At 52.7% G+C, this 17,874-nt stretch overlaps 3 protein-coding genes across 3 annotated transcripts; 1 reads left to right on the forward strand and 2 right to left on the reverse strand.

The window, feature by feature from the left end:
* Positions 1–2,467: 2,467 nt before the first annotated feature.
* Positions 2,468–4,685, reverse strand: SPBR_04745 (chromatin-associated protein; the record flags this gene model as incomplete). Its single annotated transcript, XM_040763022.1, has 6 exons — positions 2,468–3,417; positions 3,773–4,009; positions 4,074–4,128; positions 4,199–4,396; positions 4,461–4,494; positions 4,567–4,685. The coding sequence occupies 6 exons, from the start codon at positions 4,683–4,685 to the stop codon at positions 2,468–2,470; spliced, it is 1,593 nt and encodes a 530-aa protein (XP_040615639.1).
* Positions 4,686–9,759: 5,074 nt separating this feature from the next.
* Positions 9,760–11,457, forward strand: SPBR_08925 (uncharacterized protein; the record flags this gene model as incomplete). The annotated part of the gene is made up of 3 exons (XM_040767051.1): positions 9,760–9,936; positions 10,353–10,372; positions 11,274–11,457. The coding sequence occupies 3 exons, from the start codon at positions 9,760–9,762 to the stop codon at positions 11,455–11,457; spliced, it is 381 nt and encodes a 126-aa protein (XP_040615640.1).
* Positions 11,458–12,388: 931 nt separating this feature from the next.
* SPBR_04564 (uncharacterized protein) lies at positions 12,389–16,459 on the reverse strand (the record flags this gene model as incomplete). The annotated part of the gene is made up of 1 exon (XM_040762841.1): positions 12,389–16,459. One exon carries the CDS (start codon positions 16,457–16,459, stop codon positions 12,389–12,391), a length of 4,071 nt encoding a protein of 1,356 aa, XP_040615641.1.
* Positions 16,460–17,874: the final 1,415 nt, after the last annotated feature.

A 17,874-nucleotide genomic window follows, 5' to 3' on the forward strand; every position in this document is an offset into this window, starting at 1 on the left:
CAGTGGACGTTTTGCCTGCAACATAAAATTAGGCGGCTTCCTGGCAGTGGGATCAAAGAGGAAAAATCATAACAAACCAAAACAAAAGAAAACGGAACCCACTCTGACTTGCGAAGTACTCCTCCACATGGGTGAGGGAAAACGGGTCAGGCCTCCAGGGTTCCACAATGATGTGGTTCTGGTGTGTGCGGTAGCCGAGAGGCAAAGGCAAAAAGGGCAGAGAGAGCGAGGAAGAGGGTGACGGCAGGAAATCGAGGAAAATCAAAAGAAAAGCGGTGGCTGGGAAATCGAGAGCAGGGGTGGGCGGTCGAGGAAAGAGGGTGTCGTGGGCGCTCGGGGAAGGAGCTGGACAGCTGAGCTGGGCTGGGCCAAGCTGGCTCGCTGGCTGGGGTCAAGCTGGCTCGGCAGGCCTCAATGACGACTCACGGCTCCCGACTCCACACACACTGAAATCAACATACATGATTCGTACGAAATACTGCCGCTGTGTCTCGACAAATCACATGCCTCCACCCGTGTTGACGGCCGATGCCTTTTTGCTACCACTTGCAGGATGGCGTGCATTGCATTTACGAAAGAACAATGGCAAGAAGCGCGGAGGCAATGATGTAGGATCTGGCATATCAGGTACAGGCATTCTTCAACTGCGTTTTGTTCAGAGTTTTTCTCTTCGCAAGCAGATCCAGCACAACTCCAAAATTAGCCAGGGGCGGAAGGATGGAAAGCTGAAGCTACGACGCAAAGCTACCCAGAAAAGAGCTCCAGAAAAGAGGTCCAGAAAGTGCACAGGGCACGCACCCCCGAGGCTGACGAAACAGCCGGGGGTGGTTGGCGGCAGAAACGAAGTTCGGAATGGCGCCTGTCGGCCACTGTCCACTGTAACGTCGAGCCGTAGGGCAGGATTCAATACTATTCGTAAGATAGTTTTTGCGGCTCTGCTACCACGCAAAAGAGAATTTAACGTCCAGGAAAACACATCAACAATGCTACAGACCACGGACACGTCGAGAAACAAACGCGCCAAATTCACCCTAACAACAATACAAAGGCAAAGAGACACGCGCTAGGTCTGGGAACAGCCGCCAAATGGTCACCAAATGCTGTCCAAACTGCCCGTCGTCGGACGACTAGTTCGCTGTTAGTTCACTATTGGTCGTGTTGTGGTGCCTCTTGTTTTGGCCGGCGTCTGGAGTTTGTTTACATTGAAGTGCTTGGAGTGGAGCGACAACACCGCCCCTAGCGCCAAAACAGACGCACTTTCGGCTGGGGTCGATTCCCTTGGATGCTGGAGTGACGCGTGACGTCCAGGTGGGGCCGCCTCACTTTTGTCTCCAAACTGCTTGTTCTCTTTGTCCTGCATTCCCTGTCCAGCAGGTTCGTCCGCGAGGGAGGCTATCAATCTGCCAGAGCCGTTGACGATTGGCATCTTGAAGAGCAGCCTCATCATCATCGCGAAATAGGTGTCACCAATGGTCTGGAATGGTGGGAAGTGACAGACAGAAAGGCGAAATGCAAACTGCAGTTCGTATGATTTTAATTGTTAGAATGGAAGAACGGCATCGAGAGTTATCGAGTTCTCGTATGTTGGTTTATATTAGGCCAGTATTCCAGTATTGATTTTCTTCATTATAAGTGTTATGAATAAAATTAGTAATTGATTTTATAACATGTTCATGACGAGTAAAATAATATTACCTTTTTTTCTTTACAAAAATAAATAAGAATCGAAATTAAAAAGACCTGCGTTTAATTTATTTACGAGAAAACATTTCTTCATAAAAATACTTATCAAAGAGATATTTGGATTTATGTTTTATTTCTATATGTCGTGTCAACTGCGAATCTTCGCGTTGTCACGTATTTGATTTTGACTGTCTAGACACGCATAATATGTGTAGGAATGTAATCTACTGGGGCGAGCAGCTGGTGCCCATCCTTGTTTTGCATGTTCGAGGCCATGCAAAGTGATCCCTATCCCTTCCCTAGATGAACATGAAAAATGCCGTGTGCTCATGTACAATGCACATGATGGTTGCCCTATGCCCTGTGCCCCCTTTCCTTGCGTTGACCCAATCCGATGGCCGTAGATGACGAGAAAAACAATGAACCTAGATGCACCACTCCCCGTTCCATTTTTTGCCTGTTATCTGTTACATATGACCAGAAGCGCGTGAAAGTGAAAAAAAAAAATAAAAAAAAATCGAGAAAAGACTAAAAAGAAAAGGAGTCGAAGGACGGAAACAACGAGTAGTGAAACAAAATCAAGACAGAAACCCCGTTTTGTCTTGGAAACGGCCGTTCGTGAAAACCGAGAAAAGAAAAGCAAATGAAAGTGTGTCGTTCGTACCGACAATTCGAAACAAGAAGTAAAGAAAAGGGGCTTTAGACATGAGACGGAAGAAAAACGTGAAAGCCGTTCTTTACGACCGGTAGTACTGAGAACTGGCCGGCTGCCGGGATATGTTATCTACAGCGAGGTCTTGTCTACCGGTCCATGCTCCGTCGGTAACTTCGCTTGCAGGTAGTTCCACGATGTTAGAGATGGCGGCCTCAAAGGATGCTGCCAGCTGGATTGCGAATACGGCTGGGCACGATAGGACGACGCAGATGATTTGTGTGGCGACGTCGGCGAGAGGGTCTTGCTGGTATCTGAGAGCAGGGTGTGGATTGGCATCGAGCTTTCGAGTGGTGTGCGCGGGTAGCTGCCACTTCTGTTGCTGCTGGCTGTCGAGTACGACGAAGTGCCTGATCCATTGCTAACGTTGCTTGCGCTGCTGGCACTGCTGCTGCTGACCATCATGTGGTTGCTGTGCGGAGCCATGCCGGGGCTGTTGCTTCCAGTATCCGGTCTTGGTCCCGACATTGAGCCAATGGTTGTTGGCGAGTGCGAGTGTCTATTATCGTGGAACATACGTGACAGAGAAGGCAGGCCCATATGGGCGCTGCCACCGCTCTCACTGCGTCGGATTGCCGTCGATTGGCCATGGCTTGGCGGGAGCACCGTTGCGGTATGAGCGTGAGGACTCCGGCTGGCTGGGCGCGACGAGGGCGAGCGGTACGAGTGAGCATCGTGGCTGTGAGCGTCGTCGTTCTTTCGGTGGCTGAGAGGCGTCGGGGAGTGCATCAGTCCAGGCGAGGGCGAGGCCGAGTATTGACAGTCAGAACCAGAGGCAGTGGATCTAATGTGGCGTTTTCCACTGGCGTGGTGGCTGTCGATGTCGCGGGAACTTTCGCTACCGTACTGGGAGCCGTGGTCATTCAATCCCTCGCTGTTACGCTTGATGTGGCGTTCATGTAGGCTGCGGCCGTGGTCAGGGTGGTGTTGCGCTGTGGGAGGAGACGCAAATCTACCGTCGAGCATGGGCGTGTTCGTGGTGCTGAAATCAGCGAGCTTGATCCGCTTGAATGCATTGTTGTCTAAACCAGGGAAAACAGGGCACACGGTGTTAGATATATGTAATCAGAAATGGAGAAAGCAAGCAGGAAAAGTTAAGCAGGCAAGCTATTATAAAACAACAACAGAAAGTATTCTTGGTAGAGGCCAAGGAGAGGGGAAACAGAGCAGACTGCATCCATCTGTGCCTCCTCTCGCAGTAAGACAACAAATAGTATTCCATTTCAAAATAGAATGGGTATTTTTTGCTGAATCAAAATGCTGCGAGAAAACAACCAATCCCTAGCTTTTCTGTTTATTTTTCTGCTTCTCGCTTTTCCTTTTTGGTTCCTTTTCAAGATCGATGCATATCGGTAGCAGGGAAGAAGTAAGACACACCTTGGGTCTGATTGCCGCCATGCTTGGCCTTGAAATCCTGCAGGTACACCATGTACTGCTTGTATTCGTCGGTCTTCTTGTACTCGGCCAAGTCTTGGTTGTACTTGCCCTTGGCGAGTTGAGCTTGCGTCTCAAAGGGCTCACGCTCGGCCGCAGTCAGACCCTGCCAGTTTTCGCCGACATGCTTGGCGATTTCCGTAAACGATAGGTTCTTGCCCTTCAGATCCTCTCTTATTTCTGTCGAAGTGTGTTAGTAACCGCACCTCTTTCGACGAGGACATATATGTGATGGTCAACGCACTGTTCGAAAAGAGTACGTAGGCGGACGGCGGACGTTCTGGTGCGTTCTCGTCTGGCTATTTCTCCTGTTAGTAAGTGGTCACACAATGGATATGGACATGGTATTTTGTGACCATGGATACGCACTTTAGGGTGTCTCCGGTACTTCCGCTTTGCGAGGACACCGGGGACTGCACCACGGCTGTCGAGATTGAAGTTTGAAGGCGCCTCTTGCTTCGTTGTGGAGTCTGTTCTTGATGAGTCTTCTCCGGGCGTGCGAGTGGGTGAAACAAGAGAGACGTCCTGGGCGACACCGCGATAGTTTGCAATCCGCCGTTGTAGTTTCTGGAACAAAGCAATCGTTAGTTGGCCGACGATAGCAGAGCAAACACAGAAAAGTCGTTCTTACCCGGCGGTGGCCAAGCTTGACTCCAAGGGCGTCCCTGTAAGAATGTGAAGATTAGTGCGCTGTCGATACGATAAAGACAGCCAACGGCGAAGGAGAGAAACCATACAGATCGGACTCTGTGATGTCGAGAAGCGTCTCCCAGGAGTCAAAGCCTTGGTCTACAAACGCGTCGTAGTACTGTGTTAATTGGAGCTCTTCAAGCTCGTCTTCTAAGCGTTGTGACATGTTGGCCTCGGCTTTTGCGCCCGCTGCGGTCGTCAATCTTCTATCCAGGTCTCTGTGACCATGGAAAGCGGTAGATTTCGTCCTCAGACGGGGTTGGAAAGAAAAAAAAAAGAGGAAGTAACTGGCGCCGCTCCGAGGATGGGCTACAAAGTCATGGGATGTCAGCAAAGTCCGATCCGCGCACGAAAGATTCAAAGAGCCAAAAGACAAAATAAGGCACACCGGGACGGGCAGGAGAACACAGGAGGAGAGGAAGAATGGAAGGGATTGGAAGGCGATCAAGACGAGAGGTTAGAGAGAACGATGGACGAAGAGGGTGAGGGAGGGGGGCAGATTCTGAATATAGGGCTCTAGATATTCCAGAGCCAAGAACGACAGCAATGCCAGTCCTCACATAGCCAGTTGCCGCCGGGGAATATTTAGCGGGCACAAATAGATCCGTGGAAGCGATTGAATGGGAGTTTCGATAGAGTTCGACTTGACTGTGTCTGCGTGTGGCTGTTGACATTGACCAGATGGTAATGGTGAGCAATAGAGGTTGGAAATTGAGGTAGTGTGAACGCTGGGGGTAGAATAAAGTAAAGTAATCTACTTCACCGAAGCAGGACGGTGGAGCGTGCAGATATTGGAAAAACAGAAAGCGAGCAAGGCAGAAGTGGACGGAAATGTCGAGAAGATGGAGCACGACACACTGAAAACGAAAGAAACTCGTCTCTCCCAATGGAGGTCAAGGAAATGGTACCAGCTCGGGAGGATACCGGCGTCTTGGGATGAAGCGTTCTGCTCTAAATTTTGACAAAGAACGGCCCTTGCTTGACCAAACAAAAGGGTGGAAGCAACGAGCCATGATGCCGACGTCCCGAGATGCATGCAATGGTGGCCGCCCCGGGCGAGGACTGGAGTGGAGGCAGAAACAGAGTACGATGAAAACGGCGAACTTACGTTTGGAAATCAACTTCGCTTGGGAGCCGCCCCTGGGATGTGTGAAGGCACGGAGAAGAAGATTGGCGACGTTGTGCGCTTGCTGGTGAGGAGGAGCAGTGCTGGATGCCTCTCTAGGCCAGGGATATGGAGTTGGCGATGTTGGTAGAAGCGGGCGTGTGGAAAGCAGAGCGTTGCGCAGTCGGCTTAATGTGAGCCAGAGATGAGCGAGTGGTGAAGTAGAGAAGGGTGACGATCAGAGGGAGCGAGAAAGAGAATGTCGTCGACCGAGAAATGGCTCAGCGTGTCGTTAAAGTACAGAAATCGATTTCCGCCAAAGATGTAGAAGAATGAATGTGTTAGAAAATGGCACGAGAATGACTGGTAAGGAACGAGAGACCTTTTTGGGGCCAGCCAGCGGAGGAAGTAGAAAGGTGGTGGTGGATGGTGTAAGTGGCAGGAGCGGGTCAGAGCAGAGCGAATTTAGGAAAGAGGCAGCACAACACTATGGGGCCCTCCTTCCCGCTATTGACGTTGTCCAGAGAATGCACACCACCATGGTGGACCGAACAGGGAGCCCCTCTTACTGTCATACGCGGCTAACAGGGACACAACAATGGGACAAACTCAATAGCACCAGGTCAATACGTGAAATTTTCCACAATATAAGAATGCGAGGACTGGCTACGGCGAGGTCTGTAAAATGCAAAGTTGCGAGAGGACAGACCAGAAAGCGCACATCGAAAAGCTCCAAAGCAGGAAAGAGCAGACGGACGAGGCCTGTCCTGTTCTTTCTTGATCTAAGCATTTTGCCCAAAGATGAAGGAGAGGGAAGGAACACGACAGTCGTCCCGAAGGCAGGAGCAATGACCAAGGGCCGAGAGACTGACGAGGCAAGCAGAAACAAAACTAGCCTCACCCTTGACGTGACGGATCGTCGAGTTGGGACGGCGAGCGTGGGCCACAAATGGGAGAGGCAGTCTGGACGCTGATGCTTTATGCTCGCCAGGAACAGGGACAAAGCCACTGTTGTGAGCAAGACGGTCGGATGCGGAGTGCAGCAAGGGAAGGAACGACCGTGACATTGTGGATACTAAAAGGTACTTCTTTCCTTGAGAGAGTACATCGTACATATCCCAGAACGGGAAACAAAGTGTGAGAAAAAAGACCAGAATGGAAGCTGCAGCATCTCTACAGAGTACGTCGTAACGTGTTTGGCAGTTTGGTCTCGTCTTTTCTCGTTCACAGAGGGCGCCAAGAACAAGAAAGAAACAAAAGGCAGGGGGGAAGCAATGTGTAACAAGTTCTCTGTACTCCACAGAGCGATCCTGTCTAACGGCACGACAGAACAGGCCTGGTGAAATCTCGGCAAGAGAAGAGAAGAACGAAAACAGCAAGCGACACAAATATTCCGTACAGAAGTACAGAATGGGAAAAAGCATAATCGAGCAAAAGACATGGAGACTTGGGACCCAAGAAACACCAGGGGGGAGGGGTGAGGCCTGCAAGTGTGGGAGCTTCAGAAAAAAACGTACGATTTCGAAGCGTCGATGGGGTCAGATCAGCCAATCAAAACGCACTAGACGGGGGTTTTGCGCCGCAAGTGTAGTCGCGAAAAAGAGAAACAGGAGCCTGGGGATGGAAAAGAAGGATCGAGGCCGATCACCATTACTTTATCGTCTCAGTTTTGCAGGTGCCTCTCAGCATTTTGTGCCTCGTTGCGAGTTCGGGGAGCAAGGCTAGAGTCTACGATGGAGAAGAGCGATGCTGTTGTATATTATTGCAGGGCCAGCACAACTGCCGGAATTCGGGGCAATGGTAACAAAAGAGACACACGCCAGGGCAGCCAGGGCAGAGGCAGGGTGAGTGGGTAACAAGCAAGCTGGTGAGATTCATAGTCGACGCCGGACTGGTCAAAGAAAGAGGCGGAGAAACAGCCCGAGCCAACGATTTTGCATTGGAATCGAAAAGACGTCAATGGCCGACGCGCTGGAAGGTGATTTGGGTGCCGACTGCAATTGGCTGGATGGGCGGCGACAAGTTGACACCTAACGGATTGTTTCAACAGGCAGGCAGCCACAAGTGTAACTGTCCATTAAATCGACATTGGCAAGACAGGCGAACGACGTATCGTGCAGCATGTCAGACTGACTCGTGTAGGTTGTCAAAATTGTGGACGGACACAAGCTCGGCTGTAAATTGATACACTTGTATTGGATTTATCATATATTTTCTTTAGGCTCGCCCTCCGCGAAAGAGAACAGGTTTAGCAAGTAACTTGCGAAGCATTCCTGGGAAAAATAGAAAAATAGTTGAACCAAAGGCACGACGTCGAAAGGTAGTAGTCCTCATGTCACCAGCTGAAGATTTCCAACTCCAAGGGCAGCAGAGCAAAAAGTACACTTATGACATGATGGCTGGCCTTTTTTTGCAGCCATGGACGTTAACCATCATCTGGAACAAAATGACAGGGGGGAGGGGTGTATCTTCATCCGGCACAGTGTGGTGGGAGGTGGCACGAAAAGTACAAAATCCCATGTCTGGAGATGAGAATTGCAGGAAAATGCCACGCCTTGGCAGTTGGAAAACATGCGATTCTGCCGAGAATCCGACCTGAGTACGGATTGCACCGTACACAGGGGAAGAGGAAAAACTGGACGGGGGGCCAGGCCCGGCGATCTCGGTATGCATCTCGCGAGACGTTTCCGAATCACTCTCCCACTTCGTTCGGGATGTATAGCGTATATGTGTGGACCATACAAAAAGTACTTGCACCCGTACGAAAAGATGAACACGCTCTTTACTCTGTACGTGTCTTTTCCCGTCTTTTCCTGCCCTTTCTTCGCTTCTGTGGTTTTGGCGTTGGTGCTGTTAAATTCCATTGATTTATTTTTCGTATTAACTTTCCGTTTTTCGCAAAAAAAAACGGAAAAGAAAGAAAGAAAGTCCCTGTCGCGCGTGGATGAACCACTCTGCAGAAATCGTACGATTTGGGCTCAGGCATGTTTCCCCCTTTCCTCATCGTGGCCCACCCCCACTTCCCTTTTCGTATTCATACGCCCCCTAAAGCCAGGCACAATAAACTTGCTGGCTGGTTGTCCTTAATTACACGCCCCCTTGCTATCCCATCGTCCTGGCTTAATACCAGGCCTTATTTGCTTTTTCTTCCAGGGGTGCCTGTGCACCAGACATGGAAGAAATAAATAGCATACGAAAGAGGCTTCAGCGAAATGCGTACGCGTGCTTTTATTGTGCCGTTGACCCTGTGCGCTAGGGCAGGAGCGAACGGCATGCATCTAGGCGACATTGGCTTCTCGATCTCGTGGAATCTTACTTGATCTCGGTTGCAAATCACAGGATGAACGGCAAGGACAGTAAGTAGTATGTCGGTGGCCCTGCCTCCTTCATGACTGCTGCTCTGTACTCCTTATGACTCTGTTCGGCGCATCGAACACAGATAAAGTACACTTTGTGACATGTGTACGCCGTACTAAGGAGGCTCGTCTTGGTGACTGTCAAGCTTTCCCGGCCTTTAAACAAGGTTTCCCCCCTTCGCCATATTGGCTTCAAGCTTTTCTCACGGGTGTAACTTTGTCAATTTGTGGCCCAGCCTGCCTTGCTTCGTGGCCCCGCCACCCTCGTCATATTTCATATTTCGACTTCATGTTCCGAATATTTCATATCGAGATATCCTCTCCCAGTTTCGGTTGTTGATATGGGGCTTTCCATCCTTCATGGGGCACGTACTCTTATACACACTGCTTTCCCGGCGTTTCCCATGCTTCTGATGCATCCCTCGCGGTGGTAGAATTTCGTCAGCGTTTCTTTTCATTCTTCGACGTGTACATCACGAGGTATTTCAGCCGTGTCAATTGCACCGTGCAAGTAGGTCTGCACACTATATCGTTCTGTGGACTCCAACGGGCTTGCCGTACAAAAGTGTCCAGCCAATCATATAGCTAGGCCTTCTGACAGCAATATTCCAACATTGGCGGGTGAACATCAAAATATCAAGTTGAAGATCGCCTCTTCGCGTCCACCACGGAAGAGGAAGACATATGACGGAACACGGGCATACAGAACAGACAATAGTTGCTCAACACCGGCAGCCGCAGATAGAAGGAGAAAGAGAAAGCGAATAACGCCCTGCGCCATGGCCACCGACGACGCCGACAAGGCGGCCGACGGCCAGCAGCAGCAAGAGCACAATGCTGATCAACAGCACGCTCGCCTGGCAGCAGATGCCGCTCCATCCACAACATCATCGTCGCTGCCGCCCGACGACCAACCTCCTACCTCAGTGGCTGCGCAAAGGGCGGGCCTAGCACAGGTCAGCTGATTCCATGCCCTCTTCCTCCCATATGCCTTTTGTAACCCACTTGCACTTTGCTTCCTCAATTTCATTGCTTGTTTTTTTCCATCTTTGTCTCTTCACTACCTCTGTGCTGTGTTGACTCGTCTTGCCTATGTCGTCACCCTGATACCCTCGCATCTGCCCCGGAATCCTGCTTCGCTTCCAGATGCCCATGGTTATTACGTGTCCAATGCCCTGTCCCCCTCCCTCGCAACTTTCTCCATCAACTCCAATAAGCTCTTTGTTTTATTACGTTACCCTGTCCGTGCTTCTTATGTTGCCAGTTGAGCCCTACCGGCAGCCTTTCTACCTTCCCTTTCCTATGCCACCGAGCCTTGGTATCTCAAACTCATCTTACCTCTACATTGACTAATTTCTGCTGTTCCTTGCAGGCCCTAGAAGAACTGTCCAGGTAAGGAAAATACGCTTCAGAGTGGTTCGATTTTGGGACGTTTCTACTCATTTTTGTTCTGAATGGTGACCCTCTCCAAAAGTACCTGCTCTACACTTGCATTTTTGTCGTCCATTGCATTGAATTCCCTCATTCCTGCCTTTGACCCTTTACGCCCCCGTCAACCGATCTAGCTCCTTGGGCGAAGACACCCAAAGCTCTCACGAGCCGTCCTCCGCCTTCGAGGGTCCTTTTGCAAGGCCGAATTCCTCGAGTTTTGCGTGTTTTGCGTGCTTTGCGTGTTTTGCGAGTCTCGTGCCAGGGACATTTTTGCTTTCGGCCGTTTTCACAATCCCAATGGAGAATCTCCAAGGTACCTTTTTGACAACCCCACGTCATATTGCCAGTGCGTCTTTTTTCCCCAGGATCCGAACAGCAATCCCGTGACCCGCTTCGAGGACCATCATCCAAGGGTCTGGTGTCATGATGGGGCCATCACCTCGATTCGCTCCAAGAACTACTTTGCGGATCCTACCCCGTTTGTGCCAATGTTTTTCTATTGTTCTTGACGTTCCTCAAAAGTCGACCCATGTCCTTGGGCCCGGTCATGGACCTATCTCTCGCATGTGCTAAAGTGGCAAACGAGGCGTAGCCAAGACCTCGAAGCAGGAACCAGCTTCTGCCACATTTTGGGTCGCTCTGACAGGGGCCGCGGCAGCCTTTTGATCATCTTTTGGCTGCGCAAGATATTTCGGGTTCAGACCGTTTGCATCTGGGCAAGCAAGTGGCGGCCATGCTTGGTCGTGCCCGTTGGAGCTCATATTAGCTCGAGGGATGGGGCATCGAACCCACGACCAAGAGAAGGTAAACACGTGGAGAGGAGAAATGCAAGAGACAGAAACTAACATGATGCACACTATAGAGGAGAACGAGCCGCTGACAAGCTCGAGCGTGAGCTCCAAGCCTTCGAGGCCAAGCTAGAAGAGCTACTGTCGTCCATGGGCATGTCCGAAGAGGACCTGGACGCGACTAGGGACGACGAGCAAGAACAAGGTAGAGAGGCAGCCGGAGGGCGAGACACTGCATCACAAGAGGGCAAGAAATAATCGGGTTGAGCAAACTGGAGAGTATTGAGAGACACAGGACAGGTCTACATGTTTGATCTTGGTGGCTCTCGCCGGGTTGCTTTTATTAACACGCATAGATTTGGATTGGATCGGGCATCATTGATACACGTGGCACATAATTTTTTTTACATCAACACGGACCGTAGAGTGAGTGGTTTGCAGGAAGCTCTTTGGGTGCCTTCCGCTTAACTTGTCCCCTCGAAATGCAATGGTTCACACGTATGGCTACGTTTCTTTCCATACATTTGTAACGATTCGCGTAGTATACAATCAAAACAGTGAAATAAATTTGAAAAACCATCGCGGGGCCAATGGCTGTTTGGCACATATTATACGTCGTAGAGAGGAAATAAAACAAAGAGGACATAACATGAGATACGGGACGCAGAGATTTAAATCTCAACAGCATGAAAAACGTCAAGAAATAAAAAAGACAAACAATATCGTAAACGCCAAAATATGATGCGATCATGTCTCGCTTCCCTTAAGTCTCCAGAGGGTAGAGTAGATAATAAAGACGTTAGTCTTTATTTCCTCGTTCCCCTTCTCTCCCCTCCACATGATGGAAAGAAGCACGCTTCAACAAGAAATATGAAGCCCAGAAATACCGATAGCCCAGAATCAACGTGAGTATGTCACCCAACGGTCACCAAGGGGTGCCAGATGAAAAGCCATAAAAGACAAAAATAGAAAGATGAGTTGTTTGTAGAGAACACGCCGTGGAGAGGTAGTTTAGTTGAGAACATCGTAGGTAAACCGTTGCATGTAAACTCCTCTCGGTGGAAGCTTATTAGCTACTATGCGCGCGAAGAAGCTGCCAAAAAAAAGGAAATGTTAGCATATCTCGGTTGTTTTGAGAACACAAGACAGAGGGAGGAAGAAGGGAAACAAGTGGAGGTCCTTGTCCCTATCATCTGCTTGCCCTTGAAATGGTCTCGGCTTGGCTTTGTGCATCCTTACCGTGCTGCGCATTGTGCACGTCCGCGGCGGCGGTCGCGGCGGCGGCGGCCATGGAGGCATTTGCGGCATCGGTCACGGTGGTGGCGCGGTTGATTTGCGGGCGGAGGGACAGAGCCGAGGGCGAAGCCGCGGTGCTGGGGGACGACGCAGCGGTGGCTGCATTGGAGCCGCCCTTCTGGTCGGACTGCCGCGCCAGCTCGCGCTCGCGGTTTTTCTCGAGCAGCGCGCCACCGAGGGTCGCGCACTTGAGGATGGTCTCAATGAGATGGTTCTGCTGCAGCGGCTTGGACAGATACTCGTCCATCTGGGCTTGAATACACTTCTCGCGATCGCCCATCATAGCATGGGCGGTGAGGGCGATGATGGGTGTGCGCTGGGTGCCGCCCAGGTTGCGTTCGTATTCGCGAATCTTGCTGGTGGCCTCGAAGCCGCCCATGATGGGCATCTGCACGTCCATCAGGATGACGTCAAAGTTGCGGCGCTTGACGGCCTCCACAGCCTCCTCGCCGTTGCCGACGACGGTGACTACGTGGTGGTACTTCTCCAGGATCTTGACCGCAAGGCGTTGGTTGACCGTGTTGTCCTCGGCCAGTAGAATCTCAAACGACTTGGTGTTGTCCGCCAGCGAAGGCGTGGCACGGTTCTCCAGGGCCGGCACCATACCGTTGGCAAGGTCGATGAGCTTGCAGGGCGTGGTCATGAACGACGTCACGCCCAGCTCAATGCAAGACTTGAGGCTGACGTGCACGACGGGCGCGAGGAGCACGATGGGCACATATTCAAACTTATTGATGGATTGCAGCCGGCGCGCAGTCTCGAGCGAGTCGACAACGATAATGACGTCCTTGGGTGGCGAGCCCTTGGCGCGCGCTTGGGCCAGCGAAGGATTGCGCTCCGAGTCGACAACAACGGGCACGAGGCCCAGCGTGCCGAGCATGGTGACGATTTGGTCGCTGACAGGGTTGAGGCCCTTGTCAATGAACAGGACTTGGTGGCCACGGTACGGGTTGAGCTGCTTGTGGATGAGCGCGACATCGTTCTCGGCGAGGCGCACCACGCACGTGAAGTAGAACGAGCTGCCCTTGCCGTACTCGCTCTTGACCCACACGTCACCGCCCATGAGGCTGACGAGGCGCTTGGAAATGGAAAGACCAAGACCCGTGCCGCCGAACTTGCGCGTCATGGAGCCGTCGGCCTGCTGGAATGTGTCGAAAATCAGGTCCAGCTTGTCGGCCGGGATGCCGATGCCCGTGTCGGAGACGACAAACTCAATGGCGTATTCATCGACGTTGCAGTGGACCTGGCTGGCCTTGCGGATGGTGAGGCTGACCTCGCCGCGTTCGGTGAACTTGATGGCGTTGCCGACCAGGTTCAGGATGATCTGGCGGAGACGGAAGGAGTCGCCAACAACATGGTCGGGCACAGAGCTGTCGACGTGGAAGGTGAGGTCCAGGAACTTCTCGTTGGCCTTGACGGCGAGCGTCTTGAGGGCGTTGAAGACGGTGCCGCGCAGCGTGTACGGGATCTCCTCAATGACCATACGGCGGGCCTCGATCTTGGACAGATCCAGAATGTCGTCAATGATCGTCAGTAAGCTGTTTGCGAGGTTGTTGACAATGTTGAGCATTTCGCGCTGGTACTGCGTCAGGTCGGTGTCGAGCGTCAGCTGCGTCATGCCGATAATGCCGTTCATGGGCGTTCGGATCTCGTGGGACATGTTGGCGAGGAACTCGGACTTGGTCTTGTTGGCCAGCTCGGCCGCCTCACGAGCCTGCGTGTTGCGCTGAATACCATCGCGGAGGTTGTACACCATCTGGTTGATCTTCTTCTTCAGCTCGTCCATTTCGCCCGACGCCTCCACCTCGACGAGTTTCGTAAAGTCGCCGTCTGTCGCGGCGTTGGTGATGTCGCCAAAGGCGCGCACCTGGGCCGTCAAGTTGTTGGCCATGGTATTGACGTCCGTCGTGATTTCCTTCCAGCGGCCCTTGAGGCCAGCAATGTCGGCTTGACCACCCATGATGCCGTCCACACCCACGTCCTTGGCCACGCGCTGCACTTCGTTGCAGAAGACGGACAGCCGGTCAACCATGTTGTTGATGGTTTCCTTGAGAATCAAGATCTCGCCCTTGGCCTCGACGTCGATCTTGCGCGACATGTCACCGTTGGCGATGGCCTGCGTCACGTTGGAGATGTTGCGCACCTGGGACGTCAGGTTGGACGCCATGGTGTTCACGTTTTCGGTGAGGTCCTTCCACTTGCCCTCCACGTTGTCGACTTGCGCCTGGCCGCCGAGCGTACCGTCCGTGCCGACTTCACGCGCCACCTTGCTGACCTCAAAGGCGAACGTGCCAAGACGGTCCACCATGGTGTTGATGGTGTTTTTGAGATCCAGGATTTCGCCGCGCACCTCTACGCCGATCTTCTTCGTGAGGTCGCCCTTGGCTACGGCTGTTGTGACCTTGGCGATCTCGCGCACTTGCGTTGTCAGGTTCATAGCCATGCCGTTGACATTCTCGGTCAGATCGCGCCACGTGCCCTCGACATCGTGGACCGTGGCCTGGCCGCCAAGGCGACCTTCGGTACCGACCTCGCGGGCGATCTTGGTGACCTCGCGCGCGAATTGCTGGAGCTGGTCGACCATGGAGTTGATCGTTTTCTTGAGCTCGAAGATCTCGCCGCGGCACTCGGCCTGCACCTTCTGTGTCAGGTCACCCTTGGCGACCGCTGTTGTGACTTTGATAATATCACGCACTTGAGTAGTCAAGTTGTTTGCCATGGCGTTGACGTTCACGGTAAGTTCGTTCCACATGCCCTTCACACCCTCCACGTCTGCTTGGCCTCCGAGCATGCCCTCGGTACCGACATCGCGGGCGACGCGGGTCACTTCGGACGCGAACGTCCGGAGCTGGTCCACCATGGTGTTGATGGTTTGTTGCAGTTGCAGGATCTCACCGCGCGCCGGGCGCTCAATCTTCTTGGTGAGATCACCGAACGCGACAGCCGTGGTCACAGACGCGATTTCGCGCACCTGGTCCGTCAGGTTCTGGGCCATGATGTTGACGTTGTCGGTCAGCTCCTTCCAGGTGCCGTCGACGCCCTGGATTTGAGCCTGGCCGCCGAGTATACCTTCGGTACCGACTTCACGGGCCACACGGGACACTTCGCTGGAGAAGACTTGCAGCTGGTCCATCATCGTGTTGATGGTGCGCTTGAACGTGGTGATTTCGGGGTCCATTTCCACGGTGTTCATGCGGACCTTCTTGGACAGGTCACCGCGCGCGACGGCCGTGACGATCTCACCGATCTCGCGGAGCGCCTTCTGGAAGGCCTCGTTGGCCTTCTGGTGCTTCCACAACTCCCGCTCCAACGTGGCGACGCGTTGCTGCTCAAGAAGCTGCAGCGTGCGCTCCTGCAGGCTCTTCTGCTCCAAAAGCTGTGCATTGACGCCAGCCAGCTCCTGGCGCTGCGTGTCGAGAAGCTTGGATTGGTCGTCGACGTGCTCGCGCAGACCAGCGAGGGCCTCATCCGTCAGTGGTCCAGTGGGCGGGGTTAGGTGATCTTCGCTGAAGCTGCCGTGCGCGTTGTCCGAGGCCGACATCGTCTGGGCCATGCGCGACGCAACAGACGCGACCGGGGGCATGGTCGTCGCAATGGTGCTGCTGCTCTTGCTGGCAGTAGCGCTTGCCGTAGACGAAGGCGTATGGCCGTCATCGCCAAAAAGCGAATCGGCCGCCTCGTTGGGCGTGTCGGGGAACGCAGAGCTAGAAAAGACCGATCCGTTTGTATTGCAGATGGCCCGGGACTCGAGCTCGTGTATCCGGCGAATCAAAGACGATATCTCTGATTCCAGGTACTTTTTCGCAGCCGAGTCCTGGCCGGGAAGGTGGACATGGTCGGCCGCGTTGCGCGATGCAACGATAGTCGCAGTGGAATCGGTCGAGACGGCAAGCGGCGTGATGAAGGCCGCGACAGCCGCATAGAGAGTATCGTCGTCGGCCATCGTCGTCGGTACAACAGTCATTGTTGAAAGAGGGTAAACGGAGGTGAAAAGGGTCGACAGCTGACGCGCTACGTGTGGAAGCTTTCGCCTTGACTCGGGAAACACGACCCGACGGAGAAAGCAAGTGTCTTGGAGCGCGTCAAAGTAGCACTTTTGTGACGTTTGTGGTTCTCAATACGTGTCCGTTTGTTGCGTGGCGATCCCCCAAACGGGGAGAAGTCGCCCTTTGGGTCGTGACAACGCGCTCAATGTTTCGTGGTTGCGATGAGCGGAAAAGGCGGCAAAAAGGGTCGCTTTGGGGCGAGAGGAGAGAGGCAACAAAAAGGGGACTCTTAACCTGACAGCGGATGCTGCTTGACGTATTTCGTCGCCAGTTGGTGATGGTGATGATACAGTTCGATCCGCTGTAAAGGAAACTCGATAAGAAACTTAAAAAGGAGCCGGGAAAGGGGAGAAAGGACAAGAGGGGGATGGATACGAGAAATGAAAATGCTGAATGTGAGAAAAAAAAGGTAGGGATTGCTGAGAACGAGGCGAGCAGGTTGGTGGAGAGGGATGGTGGGAAAAAGGCAGATGGTAGCGGGAGACTTGCGTGTCACCAGCAATTCTTAGGCTCGTTACCGCTGCCAAGGCTGGATGGACGTCAATACAGGTAGCTAAATGAGATGGGAAAGTGTATTTACGACGAAGTAACTCGTACAAAGTAGGGGGCGGTCAACGAAGAAGGGACCAGGAGAGGCGCCAGAATGGCGAAAAGAGGGGGCACTGGTCGATAGGGTGGGGGAAAGTGGATGCTTTCAGGGTTGATGGGCAGAGGCTCCAGGGGGAGGGAAAAGGGATTGGTAGGGAGAGACGGTGGAAGCTGGCGGCAGATAGTGGGAGCCGTCGGGAGAGCCAGTGGCGATGGGCAAGAAGAACAGGGCCTCAGGACTAAAGTAGGTCTCGTCAGGCGTGTCACGTAACCAAGGGAAGGCTGAGAGGCCGCCTCGCATACGCTACCTACCTCGTCCATTCGCTATTTAACACAGGCCGTATGTGTCGCTAGTAATAAGTCTTCTTGCGTGTGACAAGGCCGGAGGCTGCTTCGACGCTCGCTGAGGATACAGGAGAAAAGAAGGGCGAACAAGTTGTGTTCTAGATCTGTGTGCGACACAACAGTTTCATTGGAATCTGAAGACCCGGAAAGGAGCCAGGCGATTGAAGGCGATAGTGATCGCCGGGAGCATGTTACGCCAGGGAGACAGAGCCTCTGAAGGGTAGACGGACTCCAAGTCGCACTCGAGATTAGGGGATTCTGGTGAGAAACGGCACCGTTGCAGCTGGGAGGTGCCACAGAGAAAACAAGGGGCTGTCGTGTTGGGTGGAGAAGAAGGAGACGGGTTGATGGCCCCAAGAGTGGGCTTCTTGAGGGGAACGTGACTGTGGATAGATTGAAA

This window comes from Sporothrix brasiliensis (assembly GCF_000820605.1).
Source record: "Sporothrix brasiliensis 5110 chromosome Unknown Cont21, whole genome shotgun sequence".
Lineage (NCBI taxonomy): Eukaryota > Fungi > Ascomycota > Sordariomycetes > Ophiostomatales > Ophiostomataceae > Sporothrix > Sporothrix brasiliensis.